Source organism: Lonchura striata, chromosome 3, assembly GCF_050655825.1.
Source record: "Lonchura striata isolate lonStrDom1 chromosome 3, ASM5065582v1, whole genome shotgun sequence".
In the NCBI taxonomy this organism is placed as follows: domain Eukaryota; kingdom Metazoa; phylum Chordata; class Aves; order Passeriformes; family Estrildidae; genus Lonchura; species Lonchura striata.
Window position 1 is genome coordinate 102,585,060 of NC_140705.1, and position 25,529 is coordinate 102,610,588.

The 25,529-nt window shown below is 41.4% G+C and overlaps 1 protein-coding gene across 3 annotated transcripts in view; it reads right to left on the bottom strand.

The window, feature by feature from the left end:
* KCNH1 (potassium voltage-gated channel subfamily H member 1) overlaps window positions 1-24,876 on the bottom strand; it is a 175,402-nt gene extending 150,526 nt beyond the window's left edge. For 2 of the 3 annotated variants that reach the window (XR_014954014.1, XM_021547543.4), the window contains exons 1-4: window positions 24,701-24,876; window positions 13,581-13,704; window positions 13,228-13,334; window positions 3,326-3,454 (exon numbers count right to left, since the gene is read on the bottom strand). Coding sequence is in view for 2 of the 3 variants with exons in the window: in XM_021547543.4 (XP_021403218.3) it covers window positions 3,326-3,454; window positions 13,228-13,334; window positions 13,581-13,704; window positions 24,701-24,773 (433 nt within the window). In the remaining variant the exon portion in view is untranslated. The other variant, XM_085576002.1, reaches the window with a different exon arrangement.
* Window positions 24,877-25,529: the final 653 nt, after the last annotated feature.

Consider the following 25,529-nt stretch of genomic DNA (forward strand, 5'->3'; position numbering starts at 1 on the left):
GTTGAGGCAAACTTGTAACAAGCCACTCAAAGTACAGTTTCTATTTGTCTGCACAAATAATTGCTTTGCATAAAGCGATGCATTCCACTTTATACTTAATTCTCAAGCATCTCATACATGGTATGCTTGATCTTAAACCAGGCAAGACATACAGACAAAATGCATTAATTCCAAATACAGTACAAACTTTAAAATTCAGCTAAGAAGGTAACCTAGCACTTGACAAGCCAAACTTATCTATGCTATAGCTTGACTTTGCCTTCTTTTATTCAAGTAAACCTCTTTAATGTTTCCCTGACTTTTTTTCAAGGGGCAAGCAAAGGGGAAAAAGTGGAAAGAGGTTGTTTAAAAAAATTATCAACATCACTGACACTATTTTTAAGCAGTTTTATTTAGAATGCACTATTTTAAAGCTGCTGTATTTAAAAGCAAGCTTACTTACCTTCCATGGAAATCATAAAATAAACATTTCTAAATTACTTGAATCAATTAAAAAAAGGTCACAATGAAAAGTCTACTTTTTAATGTAACTTTCTTGTTTCACCTATTCCAATGTCTGATATTATTAATCAATTTAAAAAATTAAGCATGAAAAATGGTACTGGGACCTTCTATCCCTCTGAGTCACCTTCAGGTGAAAGATGCCTATTCATCTTTATATAGTCAAACACCTGCCATTACAGCTCTACACTTTTCACTCAAGGAGCTGCATCATTTGCAGCTGAAAATCAGGCTTGAAATTGCCAGCAGGTGATAGAAAACCAAGATATACCACAGCTAAGCAGGCTTAGCCTGACAGATTATCTGCTCTTTATGTAGTACAAGAATATGATTGATTTAGTGTTTTTCTTTACATAGACATACTGGCATTCATTTTGAAAACCTTAAATGCTTTAAACTATAATGTCCTGCAACTGTGCAAATAGCACATTTTATTAACATATCTGCATCTACAGGCAACCTATTGCTTATTAAGTACTTATAAGCATAGGAAACCGATTACACATATGAACACAGAAAAGAAAATACTTGCTAAACTGACTGAAGGTGAAAGAAGGAAAAATAATTGATTCGGCCATCAGTTTTCAGTTCACAGTTTTAGTTTTTCAGATTGAGAGTCCATTTGGTTTGAGAATATGAGAAACATTCCTAAGAAAATTGCCCTCTCCCAAAAGCATGCTACAAAGTCCTGTGTAACATTGCACACAGCACAAAGAATATACCCTCTTCAAAGCTCATGTGTGTTAATGATTCTTACAACAAGCTAGCACAATTTTACCTTTTTTAGTTCTTCCAAAACAATTTTTCCACTCTGTGAATCCCAGAGCCTACTACAGATGATTATCTAACACCTCATACCTGCCTTTTCTTCCCCCTCTCACAGTACAGAATTGCACAATGAGATCTAACATTAAAGACATGGACACACATGTAAAATTCTGTTTGACAAATCAGCTCCTCCAAGAAATTTCTCATCTAGCCATCAGGTTATTAATACAATATCACTCAAGAAAATTCCTACAGCAAGTATATTTTGGAAGAAAAAGGGATAAATCAAGAATGAAAACAAAAAGTGCAGTTCCATTTATATCAAGCTTGATTTCTGTATAAAGTGACAGAGAACTCTTTGCAAGCATGAACTTCTGCACCTTTATTAATTTTAGGAGATCCAGAAATAATATTCGGAAGACTCATTTTAGTGCACAAGCCCTTCTGTACATAAAGACATAGCACTCAGGGAAAGAGTGCAGAGCTGTGAACCAGTGGCCTCTAAATAATACATTCAGTTCTTCTGTTTGCAACCTCTGGTAGTCACTTTGCCAGCTTCCTTGGGCCAGAGGGAGAAATTCTTCTTATCATCAACTCCTCTGCAAGTCCATGCATTTATGTGTAGGTTTAGTGCCTATACTGCTGTAGATTGCAACCACTGAGAATTACCATGCTCACTGCAAGAACAGCATAATTTCAAGATACAAAGGAAATTTAAAAAGAAAAAGTAAATTAGCATTCCCTTTCTCCAACACACTTGTATTGAAAAAAAAAGTTAGTGTTTCTTTGTGTTGAAAGTGAAGGATGAACTCCCTATCTCTCCCACATTAGGGAATCCCTGTGAAAGCAGGAGGACACAGCTACCACTCCTGACTGCAAGTCCTGCTTATCAACTGACTAAATGAAGCAAGGGCCTTCACTACCAGCAAATAAATGAGAGCCAGCTTTACTGCATCATCCTTATTTATCTGTGCTGTCACTCCTCATCAGTATACAGTGAGCACCATTAGGCAGGGAAAAAATAGACCCAAACTTTCTGACAAGCTAAGATTTTTGATTTTATTAAAGCAGTAAGGAACCAAGCAAATAGCATTAACAGGAGAAAAAAATTACCCACACAGACTGAAAGAGGGTATGTTTGTCAAGGTTGTACTTCCTTTTTCATGGTAACAGGTGTTTCCACTTTTGAGAAACTATGTTTTTAAAGAATAACAATTTGAGAACAAACGTAAATCAGTTCATCTTCACAGTAAGTTTCCTGTTTAATTTAATACTACAAATATTATTAAATACTACAGAAATGCAAACAACAGGAGAACTTACATCCTTTTTTACCCCAGAGGATGCAAGACTCTCTAATTCTCCATAGGGTACAAAAGGTCTATTTCTGATGGAATCTGAACCTGAGTGAAAGTTTATGCTGCTGTCACAGCTGAGCTTGCTTCCAAGTTTCCAGGCTGTAGCTCAGCAAAGGGTTAAGAGCAGAACACTGCAGTGCTACTTCACCCACTAGGACAGCTTAAACCTGATTCCACTTAAGATAACTGGAATCTCTTCACATAGGCTAAAGGAAACTAGAACAGGATTTTAACATAACAAATCCCATAATAATGACAAGCAAGATCGAGTCAGGCAGAATTTAATTATTATGATCTTTGCTAGACTCAACCAGGATTGATTCCTCAGTTTTTGCATACAGTTTCACACACCATCTGTACAGGGCTGTTGAGCAACATTGTGAATCCTTGAGGGCTATGCTGGAGAGTGGGTTAACAGTGTATTTTAAAAGAAGAACAGTACCTATTTACTATGTAAACTGGGCATTCTGAAGCACCTGGGGCGTTCATTAGCAATGACCCTTTCCAGTGCAGGCCAGAACAATTTCACTAAAGAAATCAGCAACCATTTCTTGCACAAAGTCCATCCCCAGTGGCACAGCTACAAGCTATTTTAACATGTAATTCTTTGGCTTGGGTATTTAAAGGATTTCAGCTCTTTCAAGACCAGGGCAAACAAACAAAAGGAGCATAAATATATAATTGTGAAAAAGACCAACCTTTACATGAATCATCCTCAATGGGCTGCTTGAAAGCCGTTATGTCATTGAAAGTGCAAAGAAATAAAACCACTTTATCTTGCTCATTTCGAATTGGAGCAATTTTCACAAAGAACCAGACAGGTGTTCCTGGAAACAAACACATCAAAGAGTTGGTCAATGGCAGGCAGTACAGTAAACGTGCCAGTTTAGATGCTTACATCTCAAATCAGCCATCTGTAAAAGTTACTTTAATGTTGGCTTTTTTTACAAACACCTATTTGGAAAAATAACAAAGCAGCTGACAAGTCTGTTATTTACATTCTCTGCTCTGTCTCTTCTTAGCTTTTTAATCTTCCAGGAATCAAACTATTTCTAAACTTCACCTGCAAAGTTAACATTTGAACTTAAGAACTGCTTTGTGATCTCCTGGAAGAAGAGTGCCATGTGTGGAAAGGCTGCACACAAGAGTGTCTTGCTGGTTCTTACAGGATTTGAGAACAGGCCAGCTGTGCCTAGGATGTGAGCATAACACAGAGTCTCAATTCAGGAATATGACCAGTTTGGTCAACTTTTTAATTCCCTGCCAACAAGGAATGCCCTAAAACAGACCATGCCCTAACTACTATAGTAGCCTATGTCTAGCTTCAGAGCTGGGCTCTGGGAGCTCTGGCCCAGCCTGCAAATCCCTCCCATGCAAGGGAAAACCTTCACAAGCTGCTTTCCAGCTTGCCTTGGCCTGAGCCTGCTCCAAATCACTCCAGTGTGAAGCAAGACTCCACTGAATTCAGGAGTGAATAAGCCACTAGGACCAGAACACATGAAGCTGTGGATGGGATCAAGCTGTACTGCATAGAACTGCACTTTTCTAATTACTGCAGCAGATGAACTGCTAATTAAAACTGCTTGAGAGATTAAAGTCTGCACATTGCAGAAAAAGATGGTCCCAAAACACGACCCTTCAGATGCTGCTGCTGCCATTCCTCCTTGACCTCTACCCACACAGATCACCTTGAGGAGAGAATCCGTCAGTCAGCCCTGCCTTTCCATATTTCTGACAGTTCTCCTGAGACTGCTAAGAAGACCCTAGTGAAACCAATGAAGTTCCATGTAACAAGGCAGTGTCTACCACTTGTTTCACAAGACTCACCACAGATTTTAGTGATATTTGAGTATAAGCTGATTGGAGGGCTCAGAACAAAGCACTTGGCTCCTGTGTGCAATAACATGATTTCCCTGAAGGCACCATTTTTAGGTCTGCAGTCTTAACTTTAGACAAAAAAGATAACTTCTCCAACTCTGAGGTACATCACAGTAGGGACACTCCAGATCTCAGCCTTCAGGGAGTTTGTACATGGGTTTTCAGACTGTCCCTACACCCTCAGAGATGATGAAAACAACTCATCATTGCCTTTGCAAGCACAAGAAGTAAGAGACAAAGAGGATTTAGGCTTGCTTGCTGAGAGCAATTTTTTTTTTTTATGTGTCCTTTTTGAGATTTGTTAGGAGAGAAGGATCTACATACCAGGGGCCAAAATAAGATCAGGATCAGCAGGAGCTTGACCCTCTGGGAAAGCCAGAAGAAAGAGCACCACACAATCTTTGTCACTCATGTGGCAAAGTCTATTTTAGAAAGAGTGATCTTAGAAGACTATTTCATTTCTTTCTCAGTCACAGAACCCTTCTCTGTGCTAGTAATCAAATTCTCTTTCACCTGAATTGCTCAGTATTTTAACATGAGTGTGACATGGTATATTTCATGCAATAGTTTTTAGTAAAGGGCAGCTTGTGTTTCCTGGCTGTCAAAGGGTCACAAGAAAACCTCAGGTATCTTACAAGTTGCTGTCCAAAAAAGGAAAAAAAGGCAACTTTTTTCCCACCTATTTTAATATAAGAGTGAGTGTTGTTACCAGTGCCTCACCTGGCTGTTTCCCAGCCTCAGTGCTGAGCAATCTTTTCTGGCTACAGAAAGGTAGGGCATCTCCAAAACCCATGGACAGCTTCCATAAACCAGGTTCAATTCCTAAGGCTCCCACTGTGCCTGCATAACACACAAGCACTTTCAAACTCTGGCTGAGATTCCATGCCATATGTACAGCCATTTCTATAAACAGCAGGGTCTATGATGCATGGAGGCCTCTGCTCAAAAAGCAGAGAAATCCAGATGGAATCACTGGTGGCCATTTCTGAAATATGCCTGCATGGCAGAAAGTATTCAAGGGTCAACATACTCTTTTGTTTTTTTTAAAGAGTTAACATTCCTGAACAACTCCTTCCTAAAAAGCATGGACAAACAAACATGCTAAGTGTGAAAGAAGATTCAGCAAAGTAACTGTGCCAGTAAAATCATCACTAACTTGCTAATGAGCTTAGAAGACACTGCCACAAAGCAGCCAACAGCAATTTTCTAGACAGTAACACCCTTTACACTACCCTTTCTCAAGAGCTCCTAAAATTGCCTAGCTCAATTTCTTCTTGCCTACTTGTTTTTCCCAACTTCACATGTGAACTATTCTGAGGCTGATCAAATCCATATCCTGCTTTTACTGAGCCTCCTTGATGATGAACTGCTTTCCATTTAACCCACTTCAACACCCTTCACTAACACTGCAACTTTTTAATCAGACAGGATTGCCATCAAGAGCCTTGCTTTTTGATCTTTATCTACGTGTACTTTTTTTGAGTACAGATTTTTTTTCCCCTCCCCAAACCACTTTGTATTGTTTTACTACGTCAAGTGTGGCTCTATTCTGCTACAGGCTGCTCACAATATTAACCATCGAGGCTGAATTAGACACTCAGTTTCTTCTCTGCCTCTCATAGCTATAAAAACTTACTACTGTGCTTTTGAAGATGCTGTACTCAACACAGAAAGGATGCAATTCACCCTCCTAGTCTGGCTATTTGTCAGATGCATGATGTCACCTTCCCTTTATGATTATGCTAGAGGATGTTGTTGCAAGAATTTCCAAACATGTTCTGAATGCAGCAAGAAGACTTTTCTCAATAACCTGTCGAAGGCTGCTGCAGGGCAAGGAGCTTTTATCAGCAGGGTTTTTACTTTCTGACTCCCTTGACTCCCACTCATGTGTTGCATTATTTATAGGAAGAAGGAAGACAAAACACTTTTTTACCTAGAACAAAGTGTATAACTTAGTGATACACCCCATAGGCTAAAAGATAGAGCCAGATGTTCTTGACAGCTAAAAGTAGGCGTGTTTGATGAAATGCACAATTTGGGTACCCTTGTAATTTCCAGAGTACCACTATCAGAGCAAAATGCAAAATCAAAATGGTACGCAGGACCTGCAGAAGTCATCTTCTAGTTTGGGATCTACACTGTAACACTACAAAGACAGAAATAAGTAGATGGAAAATTCTGTATCTGCCTCCACAACATTGTACTTTCCCTGCTGTGCATTCCCTAACATCTTGTCAGCGTTCTCTTGTGAATAGGAGACAAGTGGATATAAAAATACAGCCATGAGGTGAGTGCTCACAGTGGGCTTTCCACAGTGCTCTGCAACCAGGAGCTCATTCACAGCAGAACTGAGATCTGAAACGTGGGAACACACCAAATGGCTCAGCCAAGAAGTGGCCATGCTCAGCTTTTGTGCTGCATACCAGTTTAATTATCAGAAGAATTTTACTTCTTAAACAGTTTATTTAACTATTAAACAGGAAATCCTAAAGTATAAACTACTTATAAATCAGGTCAGAAAACAGAATTTCAATGTCCTAAAGGCAGCCCTCATGCTCTTGGTGTCAAAGCCAACATCTCTGCTCAGCCAGACAACCATAACTAGCAAGAGGCACAAAAACGGCCCTTTTAATGAAAAATGTGATTTTCAGATTCAGCCTGTGGTTATTCAGGCAGTGAAACTGCAGCATGTTCCAGAGTTCTCACAGCAAAACAAGAATAACTTCCTAGTCTGCACTGATGCACAGGCACTCAGAAAGTGTTTACCAGTGTTTCCAGCAATACATCTACTCCCATTTAAATTTTGTCTTTAGTCCTGGCAACCTCTCTCACTGGTAAAGTTCAGTGATAATGCCCGTGCACAAAAAAAAAAATTAAACACTCGTGAGCTACATTGGCTTCTGTTAGGTTTGGAATCAGCAGCGAGAGGATCCAGTGTTTGTCTAGTGGCAAAGCACCAATCATGCTAGAAAAGGAAATGCCCCTTCAAAGCTGCAGGACAAGCAGTATGGACAACAGAGAAGAAATGAAAATCTACAATGAATGTCTGACAGTAGCCATAGGACCAGCCTCGCTCGTGGTACCAAAGCTACGCAGCCAATCCAGAATCAACAGGTGCAGCTCTTGATAGGCTTTTATGGCCTAAGCACAGTACTTATGGTGTTGCCCTAAAGCAAAGACAATTTTAAGGGCTGTTATTCAAGTCTCAAGTCTTCTCCAGACTAACACATCCTAAATGTCTGAATTCCTTTCAATTTCCCATCTGAAAGACAAATATCTCTTCCCTATCCTTTTTTCCAGTCCTGTGTCTTTCAACAATGATATGTTCATGTTCTTGCTGGGCAGGAACACCAGCATTTCACATGCTACTTAACTTTGGTTGAATTCTTTCAGAACTTCTCACATCAAACTGAAAGAGATCTTAAAGTTCTATTCCAGCTTCTCCACAAGTATACCACTGAGCTCTCCTAAGTTTTCCCTCCTGCCAAACAAAAATAGGCTGTATGAAAATCCAGACCACTGTTTAAATGTGCTCTTTGCCCATACCTTGAGCCATTTAACCAAAGATGCCAACTGTTTTTCAAAACTACAAAACGCATACTTTCAATAAAACTGGAAACACAATTTGTCTTTCCACTAATTAAACCAAAATTAATTTTAAAATACAATGGAAAAAAATGTTTTGACAATTCAGCTGACAACTACACTGCCATTAATGAATGGGACAAGTTTCCTCTAAGCAGCATAACCTCCGCATTACTTGATAATGTCTCAGTCAAACAGGCATCAGACACACTTTGTCCTGAAGAGAAACAGTCTAGCAGTATGGAAATAGAAACATGTGCCCTTTCTCCACCAATTCCTACATGCAGCAATACAGACAGCAGGAATTAAGTTATATTAACAGCATGGCTGGCCATTACAGCCACCCCTTTTAGAGTATCACTTCTCCCCAGGTACTCAGTATGAGATTGTTTCTCTCTATCCCACACAGACTGAACAGTTTGTCCAATGTCAAACTAGCAAACCAGCTGATGAGGTGTGATCAGAGAGAGTTTGGCAAGCTATTATACCCACACAGATTTTAACCAGGTGTTCAGAGAAGCCCATGACATCTGACCGTGCAAGACAAAGAACAAAAGTCTTCCTATAGACTCTAGCTTTGAGCAGAGAGTGTACCAAATGAGAACAGACCAACTCAACCTGCAGCTCACCACTCTTTTAAAGGGTAAACCTTTAAAATACACTCCCACCACTTTTAAAGATGTTACCTTTGTGTCTTCTCTCTCTGGTGCTGGGATGCCATGGCACCTAATGCTTCTAAAGGTCAGATCTTTACATACTAAGATAAGAAAAATCAATTTTAGTCCCCAAAGGTGGAATTGCTGTTCACAAGGGTTACTCTGTGACACTGAAACAGCACAGTAGAAAACAAAGTTCAGCACACAGTCTTGTGCTGCAATAGTGCTGGCACTGTTCACCTGATTCTGAGCTCTCTGAAGAACAGAACATGAGTATACAGAAGACACAGTAAAGTTTTGAGATCTTCTGTCCATTTATGCCAGGAAAAGTACTTAAGAATTACTACTGGGAATTCTGTACATATTTGTGGAGATGACAGGTGGCCTTGCTTGCCAACACATTTGAAGACAATGACCAGTGGGAATTACCAGAGTCCAAAATACCTCATTTGACCTTGCTGAAGGTAACTGAACTCACACAGATGGATTTCACAGCAGATGCACGTGTGCACACTGCTTGACAAATAAAGGAGCTACACTGCAGTGAGAGGGTGAGGAGGATACATGTCACTTGACTCCAGCACCCTCATTCTTTCCTGCTTCTCTTCCTCTGCTACAACATGGGTTAGCAAAGGTTTCCATCTGGAGACACACCAGGCACAGCACACACAAGTATAAATGGGCTTAGATGGTTTGAAAGGGGAAATTGAAACAAACAAGTGACAGTTATGAGAAACTCTTTAGTGGTGGGAAATCACAGGTCTACCACCCTGAAGTGAATTTTGCTGCCTATAAATTAGGATGGGGTTGTTTGCTTTTGAATCACTATAGAAAGCACTGGTCCCAAAGATAAATGCAAGTAGAATCTACCAAATCACTATTTTAGGTTGATTTGTCATTCTCTGACATCTGCAGGCTTTCAAATACATTGGGGGAAAAAGGGAGAAGGAAGGAGGGGAGAAGATGGTGCACATGTTAAAATAAAAACACACACAAATATTAATGCTATTAAATTTGTTAAATGTTCAAGCACCCAGAAAACAAGAAAGTGAAGCCCAGCACAAATTGAAAGTGTATCCCAGCCTTTGGGACTTTCACCATAATATATCTACTCAGCAAAGAGCTACTGCTTTACCAAACTGCACTGCAGTGTGCAAAATAGTTACCTACAGCCAAGTCAGCATTCTGGCAAGCATTCTGCTGGTCCTATCAGTAGAGAACTTCTGAGACAAAAAAAAAAAGAGGTGTCTTAACACTCCCTCTGCAGCACAGCTGCAGACCATAAGCAATGGGAATGCCTCTGCTCAGACAGGGGACACTTAAAGACTCTTTCTAACTCTTGGTGCACTTCACCTTGGACGAGTTCACCCCACTTCAAATATTCTTCCACTAAAGTAGGTCAAGTACTGCATAGAAAAAGGGGTTAGATTTCAATTGGACATCACCTCTTCAGAGGCAGATAGAAGCAAGTGAATTTTGTATTCTTACATAAATTTACTTCATCAATAATGAAAGCAAGTGCATATAGAACAAGCCTACTTTTGCACTGCCTGTATGTCAGACCTACATTGTAGATGAAATACAAAATAAAGAAAATCCAAGCTGAATTTATTCAGCCATTTTTAACTCATGAGACTGACCATAAAGTGTAAAAACAAATGGATGACAAAGTCTCATAAGAAGTTAGATGCTTAAAACACAGCAATTCAGGTAAGGTAAGATATGACTAAGTCTAAATATAAAATATTTTCTAATACACTAGCTGTACCACTCCTTGGAATAAGTTAATTTATCTCCACTAACTTCAGATTTAGTAATGTTTTAATTTTCCCATATAAAAATAAACAATACTTCCAGCATCACTGGGTGCTCACATCTAATTAAACAATGGAACTGAAGCTTTCATGTGAAATTACTGTCAGTCTTTCTGTTGTCATTTTGCAGTCCTGATTAAAGAAAGCTTTCACTTTTTCTCCTTCCAGGTATGACAATGAATCCCCACTGAATGCAACTGGATGGCATCAAAGCAACAAAGACAAAAATCTGGTGGCTATGCTCCTGTTTGCTCTAATTGCTTCCAATTATCCTGAAGAAGCTCTGTATTTCTGGGAAGCAATTCTCCCAGGGAATCAGGGAATAACAATGATTTTTACATATCTGCTAAGTTATCCAGGGCCTAGCCCAAGGAATCATCAAATCTCTATCACATCTTAATTTCAAGTTCTGAAAACAGGGAGTATAGTCACCTTTGGATGTGAGGAGGACTGGACAAAGCAAGGGTAGAGGCAGCATCCATAAATGCAAACATAATGAAGGCAGGAAACTGTATGTTGTTTCTAGAGTTAATACTGTGAACTGTAATGAAATCTGTGGGTATACTATACCTATCAACAGCTGGATGGGGTACTCTTATTAAACCAAGTAAATACTAACACTGGCTCATGACCATGGAGAGTGCCATGTAAAAAAATAGCCTATCACTTCTAGTAGCATCATTAAATATCAATCTGCTTTGACATGTAAGACCAGGGAATAATTGTTTCTCAGCAAAAGAAAAAAATAGCTGCTGCTCCCAAAAGTACAAGATTGACTTGCACTACATACATCATTATTAACTCAAAACTCCTATTTTGTTTTCCTTTTTTCCTCCAAAAGGATAGAGACTGTACTGTTAAAACAGCCAGAATTACATTAAATGTGCAGGCTGTGGAAAATGTACCAATTATCCAACAACTCAAAACTGGGAAAAAAAATTGCTATTTGTCATGTCTGTTAGTTTATAAGGAGGCAGTAGACAGGTAAAGAACAAGAAAAATCTATTTCCCTGGCTAATTTGAAAAAGAAAAATAGAATGAGGAAATAACAGAGACACTAAACAGAAGAAACAAAGAGCAGGAAAAAAGATATCTGACAACATTGAGGGTCCTTTCCCAAGATTTCAAACTGAGAGCTGGTTAGAACCTATCAGGTTCATTATCTGAACTATTGCCATAGTTGCAGGCAGAGGTAAGGTGACCACAAAGAAAAGGCCACTTAGCAGTCTGGGTGCTAAGTGACTGGTAAATAGGACAATGTTTATCTGTGATGTGGCTTATATTGAGAAAAAGTTCCGGGATGTTCCCTTTTTGGTATTTTTCAGTGAAAACTCTCTAGTGTTATTAGTCAATCTCTGTAACAGCAGTTAATGTATCTCAAAAGCTGCAAATCTAGCAAACATTAGGTGCTCTGCAGTTTGTTAAACTTGAAAGCAAGCTCAGTGCTTTCCTTTTTCCCATGCCTGTGACCCTCTGTGTCCAGAGCAGAGCCATGGCAGCTCATCACACAGCACAGCTACGGCACAGCTGCACTTCATTCGGGGCCACCTCTCGGAGGAGTGCACAGCAGGGCAGGAAATATTCCTCACTCCACAGTTACCTTGCTTTAAATCTGCATAAAAGACAGAGAGGCCCCAGGCTCTACTGCAGGCCATATGCTGCAGCATGACAGAAGAGTAGCTGCATCGTCTCTTGGTGCCAAATCACTGATAACTAAGAGAGAATTCCAGACTCTCCTAGATCCCAGGACTGCAGCTTATTTACTTGGGTTTGGATGCATAGATGTGAGCTGCATATGGTCCCCACGGCCACAAGCTGAGCTAGGAACAGAAATCAGCTTTTAGAAAATAGGTAAATATTGGAGGCAGGTAGCCCTAGCAGGAAAGCAGCACAAAGCAGGGTCATAGAGACTCTGCATACAGGCAGTACCAGCTTCATTATTAGAAGGCAAAAATGTTAAGAGCAAAATAAGTTACAGAATGCAATTATTTCAGGTTAACATCTGGCTAGGCTGAAGATCTCAGTGTATTTACACTTTAGGTGACACAGATTAAGTAGATTTAGTATTTTCATCTTCATTAAGTAGATGAAAATAACTGCATGGCATAGTCCACTAGATGATACACCAAGTTTGGGGCAAGTAGCTCATCTGCTGATATGTGCACTTACAGACAGACTGAATTTCCTAGGAAAAAAATCATACGCAAATTAAAGATTTTTTTTGTCCAAGACAAAAGACATTTCATCTGAAAACATCAGAATTAGTTTAGTTTCTAAAACAAAAGATGGGTTCTTTTTATTCCAAAATTACTATATACTGGCTTTGCTATATCAGGTTGGTAAAAACTAAGAAAGTATGTTCTCTGTAGTGGAAACTTGCCTAAACCTAGCTTGTGTACTACATTGTTGATGGGATCTTCAGTGTTGTCTTAAAGCATCACAGACAAATTACTCCAAATGTCAGAACATATTAGAAAACTTCCTCTCCCTCCCTGAGTGACTTTCATCTCTAATGTTCTCATTTCTTCCTTTCAGATCAAGTGGCAGAACTGGGGCTTATTTAGCCCTAGATAAAGCACTGTCCTCCAGGGTGACAGAATTGCAGTTTACACTGTAATTAACAACTTTACACACCTACATTAATGAACAAACCAATTGACTACTTACTGTTCTTCTTGTACATCAAGATTTCAAAGGAGTTCATCTCATAGTTCTCAAATGTTTGCCGGACCTTGTCAATTGTATCTTTATCTGTCAGCTCTCCATACATAAAACTGCAAATAGATGGAGAAATTCAAGTCAGATACCAGACAAAGACACAAAGCCATTTGTTTACCCTGTAAAAGAGACCTATTTAGAAATGGCTCTTCTTTGATTTTGTTTCACCTGGAAAACATATTTGACAGACGTAGCCCCAGGAGATAAAAGACAAAACTGGAATAAACAGATTACTTTTCTCCTCAAGCAACAGGCACAACACTACAAGCTATTTAACAGAAAATAAATCTGTTCTCAAATACCTGCAGGTGCTGCTTTTTTGCATAACTTCTGCTCTGTGATATCCTGATAACTTGCAAAATCCATCGTTGCTGTACACAATGGGCCAATCCACAATCTGGGCATTACCCAAGACAAAATTAGTATCTGTTTGAAAAAACACATCAGTTAGACATTAGTCAAAGCTATGGTTGCATTAGGGGAAATACTCATTTCACAGCCCAATCACAACTGCCTCAGCCCCTGCACAATTTTCCCAGATATCATTCCCACTGCAGTCAATAGGATTATTCCTGGTTTTAATTTAAGTAAATTTTTATTTTTAAAGAAGTGTTAATTACTCAGAGCATAAATAAAACACACAATGGTTAAGCAGCTAAAATTCATCTCTTGACTGAGGACAGATCCACCACACTGTTACCCTTTGTGCCACATGGACTGATCCACATGGCACTCAGTTTGAATGTGAGGCCTCTTCCAAGGTGGCCAAACCCACACAGGAGCAAGACCTCTCCTCCCTGAATGCAGACACGGGGGCTCCTCTCAGCACTGCCTTCGCTGCTGGCCACGCAAGCTCAAATACTTGTGTGCAGCACAGCACTCCAAACTAAGGGAGAGCAATTACACTGGCAGAAGGAACTCCTTGTTTGCAATACAAGCCAGAAGGAGATTCAATCAGTATTAAAGAGAGAGAGAAAAAAGAAAAAAGAGCAGGATTCATGCCTCCATTCTTGCTGGGGCTGTGCATGCCACATTTTTTATGATTGCCAACTTGAACCTACACCTGAGCCAAGACAGACAGCAGTGCTGCTCCCTGGGCATTGGCAGGCAGCAGGAGATGGTGGCTCCTGTCACAGCTGCAGAAACCCTCTGGCTTTTGGAAGAAAGGCTGGCCAGTCACATGAGATCAAGAGGCACTCATTTCTAAGGAGAGCCCTTACGGGAGGCCACCACACTGTCTACTTTTCAGTGTCAACTCCCAGCTGCTCACACATCCATAGATCTCACTAATGCTTCTTCCAACCAAATGGCATTTTACCTATTAATTGCAGAGAGTTTAGTTTGTTTCAATTTCCCAATCTTTTACCCCAAACTTCAAGTGTGTTTAAACAAAGCAGACCTGTAGCTGGCTAAATCCACTGCCCAATTCCACAAGCATGATTAAATGTATTTTCATACACTCTTTAGAGTGAAATCCACCAGTAATATAATTTCAGGATATTTTAGCTGCTTTGTTTCTCACAATCCCTTTTAAATACCATGGGTTTTGCTTAGCTGAAGCACTTTCTCCCCAGTTGAAGCACTTCTCTTTTACCCCTTCCTACAAATAAGTAAGCCAAGTCATTTCACACTGCTAAAGCAAGTGCTTTTGAGTGTCTGTTATAAACACTACATTAGACTGTGATTGTATATTTTAAAATTTCATCAGGAAGTACAAAAATGACCCCAAAAAAAGGCAAATACAAATGTTAGGCGAGGTCCTGCCCTGGTCTGAATAGTGTTATTCTATGCATGAATTGCTTAAGAATTGCTTCTGACTACCTTCCCTTCTCAAAAGGTAAATTTCCCCTCTCTACACCTCCTAAAGAGTTCCTGTTAATAATTTGCCTGCCTTTCACACTTAAACCTTACTGTCTTCAGATAAATAATCTCTTCATTTTTTCATTGAAGGCTATATAGGACACATTTCTGATAACCATCACTTGTGATAATACTACTTTTATCTATCCTTGCAAGGCTTCTGTGAGTTAAAACAATGCTCTTGTCTCCTATTTACAGGTGAAAACAAAGCACTAAATCTACAAGGGATTAAGCCCCAAAAGTTGAGACTGCAACAGTCTAGTCTCTAGATGCCCAGCTCTCAAGGTCTTGGGAGCTGGAAGCTCTGTGAGCAGTGTTGGAGAGGAGAACTGAAAAACTTCAGCACAGCAAGTAGAAATCTGACCAAGTCAAACCACGGAAAACAATGAAAAAGGGGGATATAAGGTTGGGTTTTTTTCCCTTTCCCATGTTTGTTACAGTACCTAATATTTTAACCTGAGCCTAGTTCCCAAAATAGTCGATTCTTTGTCACTATTGCAGGAGCTGAAGAATCACATTCCCACTTTTGTTTTGGCCCAGCAAAGCCTGATTTTTTTGGACTGACAGTTTCCAAAGGATGCATAGAGACCATGCACACATTTCTCTCCCGCAACAGCAGTTTGGACATTCTCCTAAGAGATGTAGGCTACCTTAGGGCAGTGAAAGCTCAGCCATTATTTCAGCTCTTGAATGACTGTTCTAATCATCAAGCTACCACAGTGAACAGATGTCAACATCCTCACCACATGAGTTTTTAAGTCAGGATGACTTGGCTGTTTTATTTTATGAACCCCTATTAGACAGCACTGGGTGAGCCTCTCTAGCATGTAGAAGTACAATGTTTCATGAGAGTCCAGGCTGGGTTTAGTAGTGAGTTAGAAGGAAGCTGAGATTGTTATGTACCCATAAAGCTTTAAAGGAGAAATTTTGCACAACTATCAAACCAAAGAACAAGTCAGGGATTTTAATGATCCCATTGTTTCATAAGTGTCTCTCCTTTCTAGCTAATTCCAGCTTCATGCATCTTGACCTTTCTTTGATCCAGGCTTTACACAGCTGATAAACCCACCTAATTTCTTCAGAAGTGTCTCTGACAACAGTGTTTGGCCTGTGTGAATGCTGGCAAGACACAGCATAAAATAAGGACTCCCACTTATAACTTCACTGCATGGCTTGTTCTGACAGACAGCCCAGAAGTAGAAGGGCTGTCCTCGTTGCTATCACTTACTTTCAATTGTGCTGACATCCTTGACAATGTGCTGCTTGAGGACAGCTCATAATCTGGTAATTTTTGCTAACATAAGAAAATACTGAATAACATCCACTGAGGCAAATACTGTCATTCCATCTGCAGGGACACAGGGTCCCAGAGACCAGGAAACAGCTGTGGCTTTGTTACACAACAAGCATGAGGGATGCTCTAGTGAACTCTGAGTGTGACAGGGCAGAGACTCTCAGGGACTCACAAGTAGGTCAGCAAGGCCAGGAAATGAGTTGGCCAGAGGAAGATGATGAAGAAATCCACTTCTAAATTATCTTCAAATATAGGGATGAAATGGACATAATAGTAATAGCAGTAGTATCAAAACTATTTAGTGACTTGAAGCACTTCTTTGAAAGGATTCAGTGAACGCCCCTACCTGGAAATCAGCTTCTATCACAATGGCACCTGTGTTACCAGTATTGCCTGGCCGAAGAAGAAGCTGTCAGCATCACTGGCCCTTCTTATGAACTCCAAGAAGACATGAACTAGAACTGGAGAGGGCAGGCTCATATAAAAGACCTGGGCTTCTGGCTTGTGTTGCATTTGGCACAGTCTGAACAAGACCTTTGGGAGGCAAGGAAATATGCAGAGGTGCAGCACAGAGCACAATGTGCTGCAGAAACACAGGTAAGAGCTGTAGCATCACAAAGGCAGCACAGTTACTTGCATGAATAGGGAAGGTTTCTGCAGCATGGGTTACTTTGTGAAGTGCGTCACTTCATATTTTCTAGCCTGCATTGTCCCCAGGTTAGTTCTGCTTACTGCAGTATACCCACATCAGCATCCACACACTCAAATGTCAGATGCAGTTTGGGTTATCACTTTAAAGTAGACATGGCCACTTAAAAGCAACAAGAAAAACATTTTAGCTCCTTCCAAAATGTAAGAATGGATTTCACTCAGTCACTGAAACCAGTACTTTCCTCCACTCAGAAAACAGACCATACAGGAAGAGTCAGAAAATGTCTTTCTAAATAACCTTGGTCCTTTTAACAGTAACAATCACAGGTGTCTAGAGCACCCATCTTACCAAAATTACTCCATCTACTGAATCTACTGTTACATTTAGTACTTGGTTTAACCAAAACTGTCCATCAACTTCCAGAATTCCTGTAGATAAGCTGCACTCACAGTCATTTATCTGGCCAGGACTAACTGACTAAAAAGTGGCCACCTCCTTGCATGAATGTGGATCAAGTTACTGAAATGCGTCCCCCCCACCACTCATTGCCTTGTACAGCTACCTGTTCTCTTCCACTGCATCCCAGCCTGTGCTGTAACATGGATCTTGCCAAGATCCATGAGACCCCTCACCTCTTTCCAGAGGCCAGCACACTGGTTCCACCTTCCCTGCCCCACCAGTGATGCACAGGTGGGCATCACTGGGAAACAGTGGTAGAAGGGCAGAGACAAACATATTCAAACATATTCAAACATATTCCAACAGCCAAACATATTCCCACAGCACTGCCAGACACGTTCCCACACTGAAGGTGCTCCCTCTGCACAGAGGAAGCTGAGGGGAAACCTCTGCCCAGGCAGTTCTAGTGCAGAACTCAGTAACAAGAGGCTGGTGCCCACTTTCCCATATTTGGTTCTGTCAAATCCCCCATCGTGCTTGGGTTTGTGTAGTGCACAAATGGGATTTAAATATACCAATATGTTTTCCCACAGTACCTTTCATCGGACAAATACAATACTCACAAGGTTTGTTCCCTGAGTAAATGGAGAGCCAGGCTCATGGTGGGAAGATCTGCTCCTCACCAAACTTGCTTGTTCTCCCATGAGAGAGGAGAGGGAGGAGAGGGAGGAGAGGGAGGAGAGGGAGGAGAGGGAGGAGAGGGAGGAGAGGGAGGAGAGGGAGGAGAGGGAGGAGAGGGAGGAGAATTGCACTTCTCATTTGAGACCACAGCCTTACTCATGCTGGATGATGACAGCCCTGGTTATTGAGATCAGCAGGTCTTTTTTTATCCTGTCTCAAACTATTCCCATGGATCTTCAGAGGAGCAAACCTAGTTCTTTAGCATTACCAAGCACAAACCTCTCCTACAGCAGAACTAAAAGAACTGCACATCGTGTGTGTTTCTTACCCTACCCATGGAGCAGGGGTGGAGGATACAGCTACTGCTGCCTGAGCTGGGCCCAGAACAGCAGAGATGCTGTGTCACAGCCAGGGCAAGAAATGTGCAGCAGGCAAAAATCATGTGCCACTGTCATAGCAGCAAAGATTGTCATACACTTAAGGACAAGGGACACGTGGTATTTACAAACTTGAGACTTTGCATAACAAACAGCATCATTTGGACACTGGGGGAAAAAAAGATTGTTTCATTTCTATCTAATTTCTTCCCAGAGCATAGAAATCAAACATTGTGTATAAGCAGGCCTGTCAAAATTGCTAACAAAGGATAGGTATGTATGAATCTTTGCTCATGTTTAGTCTTAGCTTAGAAAAAAAAAGAGTAAACCAGAAGCACTTAGTCACACTGATTAGTTATATTGTTCAGATGTAACTTCTGAGATCAAAATATGGCCCTAAGTCAGTTCAAATAAGTCACACTGAATTTCAAGTATTTATTCAATCCTTTCTTTGCACACATGTGATTCGAGACTTGCACTTCAGGGACCAACCACATTTTCATCCTAACAGAAGTGGTGTAACTGTAGACAGAGCAAGTACAGACCTGCTCAAATGACAGAAAAACTATTGATATGGTAAATAAAAATAATAAGGAATAATTCTGCTCTTCCAGCCACATCCTCCTGTGGAAGCCAGTGGTGTTGCATGAATACTCATGTTCACTCAGTATCTCCTTGTATTCATTCCTACAGTGGAAGGGCTTCAGTGCTTAAATATCCCATTGAACAACTTGATCTCTCTATAGGATAATGATATAGTGGCCTCAAAATCATCCATCCTTAATATTGAGGTCAAATTTTTTAAGCTCACTGTAAAACAAAAAACCATAAACCCCTATAGATAGGTTCATTTGGGCTGTTTTTTATAAAAGTCTTATATAACTATTTAATTTCCAAAACAAAATGGATTTAAAAGTTCCTTGGTTGCTACAGAATGAATACAATTCCCTAAATACAGACATTTCATATTTATCCAAAAATTACTTACACTGTCATGTGTACACCAGAGCAAAGTGCAAGAACAAATCAAAAAGAATTATTAAAAAATTTATATTATTGGTCTATCCACAAATAATAAGAGCGACTCTAACTAAAGCAACAACTTCAAGTGAGTCACTTTAAATCATTACAGAAAATGAATGCTAATTGCAGCCAGCAGAATAGACAAAAAAATCTACCTTTTCCATCTCAACATTCTTACTTTGCATTGTTATAGAAAATATTACATGGTAGGCATCTACCATGACAAAAGTTTAAATTGAAATTTATGCATTGTTCTAACACTTGTGGCTATAAAATCTCCGTAATTATCTATATTTTTTAAAATAAAATAAATTACTGCAGAATAACAGAACAAGAATAGCTGAAATAGCACCAAAATTGCGCCAAAGGTGTTATATGTGTTTTATGGATAGCATGATTTATCACCTCTCCTTGAAGTACTGTCCATACTGAGAAACTTTAAAAATCCAACACAACCCCTCCCCCCCCCAAAAAAAAACAACAAAAAAACCCCAACAAAACCACTAAAACACAAATCCCACAAGATTTACACACATGTGATGTCAGAATGAGATAATTAGATGATTTTCAGAAATGAGAAAATTCCTCAGTTGGTAAGAGTCAGACATTGCAGCACTCATTACAGGACAAAAGCACTGTTTAGCAGTGAGAGTTCATCATTCAGCTGGTCAGGGGGTTTGTTTTTCCCATCCCATATGATCTGAACAGTAATCCAGAAAAGGCATACTTTAGTTGCATCAATTATGAGCCTTTCTTTAATTTAAAGAAGCCATTTGATTTACTGATTATAGCCTTAAAAATATTTGAGACAAGACCTAACTCCCCACTCACTTTTATCTATGAGTTACAAAAATGCATTAACAATTCTCCAATGAATGGGTTTCATTAAGATTTGTTTTATAATCGTGTTCTAGGATTTAATGTAAAACTGGATTGATACATTGAATTATCACAAGAGAATTTCTTGAGCTTTCAGAACATTAATTTCAAAGCACATTACCTGTCATCTCTGAGCTGTAAATTTTTTTTTTGCTTACTATCTATAAAAGTAATTTTAACCAAATCAGGTCGTACATTCCTAAATGCATAAAGGCACACATCCAAAACTAGACTTCTGGCCTAGTAAAAGCCAGCAGAAAAAAAAAAAAAATTTACATTCAATTCCAGTAATACTGAGAAAAAAAAGATTGTCAATAGTGAATAGGTATTTCAACCTACTGATCAACTGTATGAAAAGCATGGATGAAAATGTATGTGTCTCCACATCTGTTAACATGGGAAAGAAGGAAGATCATGGAGCAATAAAACCCATTTTTTCATTCTCTTCTGGGAAAATGTCCTTAACACAGAACCTACAAGCTGTCCTCTTGCAGTTTCTGAAGGGCTGCTGTTTTCATTCCTCATTCTCCATTAAGTTTCCTTTGCATTTTTCTCTGGCTGAACATAAAAACAGACTTTTCCATTTCAGAAGTGTTTATAATAAAGTTAATTTCTCTCCTAGGTCTTAGATGATGGTACAAGGTTAGCATGCCCAGGATGCAAAATGTTTATTGTACTGGGGCTTTATAGCCTGTAATGAAAGCAATGCCATAAATCATGCAAATGTCTGTTATACTCAAGACCTATGTCTGAAGGTGCTTTTTCTTTCCCACACAGGGAATTCTCTGCATTCTCCATCAAAAGATGCAGGTTTGCTTCCATACCTGATGTCTCCTTAGTGTGTTCCTAGGGGATTTTGTGAAAGGAAAATTAAATTCACACAAGCCTTATGCCTTCTAACTCACCCTTCTTCCAATCTCCTTATTTTGTCCATAAATCAGAAAAGTACCTGTGACTTCCATTGAAGTACCATAGCCATGTAAACACAGGACTTACTTTTGCCATCCTTATACATGCATTACTATCACACACCTCAATGAGAATTTTGACCAAGGAAGGACTGAAGAATTCTGCTGGCATTTACATAAATAAAATACTATTTTTGTCTCCAGATATTGATGAAGCATTGGAATATCACAAATAACCACATCCTATACAATAAGCTACACCAGTTGACTTGGGTGCCCTGGCCACGATCCAGGTTTATAACTGTTATTATTACAGTGATTGTATACTGTGGATGTATTACATTACCAAGAAAAACATTAATATCACATTAGCAATACCCATCAGGGGCTAGTGATTCTTTATATACTGCACTGTGTTACAGCATGGGCTCATTTTCTGTCCCACTGGGTGTTCTGGTCTTTAAATATTTCAATGCTTCAAAGAAATTTTTGTCAGCCAACCAATGCATGCAACATTTATTTTTCTAGTTCTGCATGGCTAGTATAGAAACACAGATTTTAAACATTAAATACAAGACTACTGGAATTCTGGTGCCCCTCATTTCAAAGAAGGACAAACCTTAAGCTCACACTTCAAGGAGAAGATCTTTGTGTGAGAAGAAATCACAGAGGACCAGACAAGCTCCACAGGTCTAGGAAGATGACATGTTGCATGTTCTTTCCTCTGTGTGCTATCTAAGGCCAGCCCATCCTCTCTTCACTCCAGTGAGTGGGAAGGAAATGCTTTGCAGCTCTAACCCTAGCACAGCTCTTTTGGCTGGCATTCAGTGCATGAGAACCTGTCTCGGTTGATTTGCAGCCTGTGAAGAAGCTCTCATTCCTAATAACCCTGAAGCAGACAATTCAGACCAAAGGAGTTGGAGGTGAGTCTTGCTGCAGAAGGTGTGCTATAAACATGAGCCAAATTTTAACCCTAAAGAAAAAACCTTGAACTTGCACATCTACATCCACTGCTACTACCTTCAGCCACAGAATGTGCATCAGCTCACCAGTCCCACATCTAACATGAAAGGCTGTCCAAAGAATTCCTTGTTAAAGCCACAGGTAAAATAATGGTGTAATTAATGCTGTCCTTAGAGAAATGCTTGCAATGCCCTTTCCTTTGTTATCACCATACAGCCCCTTCCACTGAGCTAACAGCCCCTGCCCCAAAACACTCTTTCCTCAGTCCCCCCGTGACTGATGATACCCATATCATGAACAAGGTCCTTCACATGAAGCACTTAGTACATTATTTCTGTTCAGTGACAGAATTCCTCTCTTTCAAAGTGAATTCTCCACAAATTAGGAGCATTCCTGTATCTGTATCAACTCAATATCTGTTGGCACTACTCAATTTGCTTGCATATGCCAGCAAATACAAGCTTGACAACAAGCCCAAGGTTTATTGGGCAAATCCCAAATGGCGTAGACAGCTTCATTGTGGGTCACATTACTACCCAATTGAATGAAACCAAGAAAGGGGAGCCAAACCTCAAGCTTTATGGGTCCATTTAAGCACTCATCCTGTGGGCATCCCAAATCATCTCAATGGCCAAGCAGGCAGGACAAGATGAGACATGGCCTCTGTGCTGGTCAGCACAGCCTGGCCTCAACACGAGAGAAAGGAGTCTATCCTTGTCTCTTCCAACAGACTAAGGTTAGAAAAACTGATTCATCCAACACTGGTATGTGACAGCACCACATTTCCAGCAAAGCTGGATTTGGTCCAGCAAAAACTTGAAGGCACATCACAGAAGAAACAGGGTTCACAACCTGAGTCAATTCCCTAAGCTTATCCTAGTATGTCTGATCTGTGCATCACTTCCTACCATGCTTAATCTAAAAACTTGTATTGATTACAGTCCTCAGGACTTGCTGAGCATTTGGAAACGGTGTGCTGTCATTCTACCTGTGCTGTCTAGCATCACACTCTGTTATAACACCTTCTTAATAATGGGGGAAGAAAGGAAGAAACAGAGAATAGCTTCTGCTGCATGATTCCCACTATCTCCAAGCCTCAATTGATTTATTCCATCTAGGCTTTGGCACTGAAAGGCAAAAGAGGAAATTGGTTTTTAATGAAGAAAATAATCTACAAAGCTGAGACAGTTTTGAGGAAAACCTTCAATAACTGTTGTAGGAAGATTAGAGAAGCAGCCTGAATGTGATGACATGTAACATTCATTTTAAAAGATTAAAAAAAATAAGAGGGCAAGATTCACTGTAAGACTGGAGAGTAATTTTTTCAGAAATGCAGCTTCCAACCCTTTCCCTTCTACAGGAAAGTTGCAGAGAGAAATAACCTATAAAAAGAGCCTCGCAATTTTATGTGAAAATATGGGCCTATCAAAGGCTAGTTTCCAAATAATACTGCCCAATTAAAAAAATTTGAAAATCATTACTTGGATCATTTGAGCTGTTAGCTGCTTATCAAGAGGGTTAATTGTCTTTGCCTTATCAGAACAAACTGACTGTGTTTTTAATTAATTAACTTGTCTTGTCTTCAAAAGGAGCTTGATCCTCATATTCTCAACCATACTACAAGTCCTTAATCCCTGATGTAACCCCATTGAAGTCACTAGAAGCATTAAAAATGGCACAACTTAGACTCGGGGCTTTAAAAGAAATGCACATGCCTAGGTTAAACAAATCCATGAACGCTTGCATGGTCGCCGGCTTTCAGAGGGATCAGCTTTTGGTAAGTCCCTAAGTGAAAGAATCTGGATAGCATTAATACATATTTGCATGCAATTGTGAAATTCGAGGCATTTTCCACTCCACAGTTTTCCAATAGACAGACCTGGTAACAGTGCACTAGGGAAAAAAAAAAAAAAATCTGCCCTCAGCCCTCAAAATGGCAAACTCTCTCCTCACTTACGACAAACCTTCCCTTTCAACTCGGGCAGGCAGCCCTGGCCGATGCCCCGCACCGGGCGCTCCCAGCCCAGGGACCATCTCGAATCCCCGCATCTCCTCCCGGTCCGGAGCCGCCGCCGCCCCCGCCGGACGCCCCGAGCCCCTGCCCCGGGCCGGGCGCTGCCCGCGCTGGCCCCGGGGCGCGGATCCCGGCCCGCCGGGGCTGGCTGGGCGCTCGCCGTGCCGGCGCACCTGCAGCCCGAGCCCGCCGCCGGGCTCTCGGCAGGACCCGGGCGGCGCAGCCGGCACCGGCTCCGGCACCTGGATGCGCCGCTTCGGCGGAGCCGCCCGGCAGCGGCCGGGGCTCGGCGCCGCCGCCCGGCGCCGTCCCCGTCGAGGACGCGGCGGGCTCCGTGTGTCCGGCGAGAGCCCGCCCGCGGTGCCTCCTTACCGGTAGACCTTCGCACGATGTTCTCCAGGAACGTGTTCTGAGGCGCCACCAGCCCTCGCCTTCCCCCGGCCATAGTCGCTCAGCGGGAGCGCAGCGCGGCGCGGAGGCTCCGCTCAGGGCCGCGCCGACCCGCGCTCTGCCGCGCCGCCGCCCGCCCGCCCCGCGCGCCTCATGCCCCCGCCGGGACCGGCACCAGCGGCTGTGCGGCACCGCCGCCGCCGCCTCCCGCGCACCGCAGCCCCGCGCCGCCGCCGGCCCGCCCCGCAGCGACCCCCGCCGGCCGCCGCCGTGCCGCAACGCCGGGGCTGCAGCGCCATCGTCTGGGCCCGGCGCCGCGGGAGCGCTCGGCCCGTCCGCGGCAGAGCGGCGCCGTCCGCCGGCCTCTTGCCCCGCTAGCGGCGGCTGCCGCCCTGCTCGACCCCTCGCCGGTGCGCCCCGGGGGATGACAAATGCGAAGTGTTTAAAGACCGCTGACAAACTCCCGGCAGGCGCTCTCTTGGCGGCGGAGGCACCCCCATATCCCACCCCGGTGGATCGCCGCGAATCTCCGGAGTGTTTGCTCGCCGCCCTCATCCCGGGTCGCGCTTCACGCTTGCCTACGATGATTTCTGTTAGAAGGGTACTTGGTATTAAGTGGTCAAACTGATTAACAGCTCCGTGGAAGCAGCGAGACAAACTGTTTAAGTACAACCTTTCTCAGGTCTTGAACGCTCTGAATTTAACTGACATCAAGTTTTCAGAGATTAATCGACTTTGTTGTTCTCCCATACCAATCTATCATCTATAAATGGAAAATACTTAGCTCTTTTAAATTTAAGGCATATTTTTT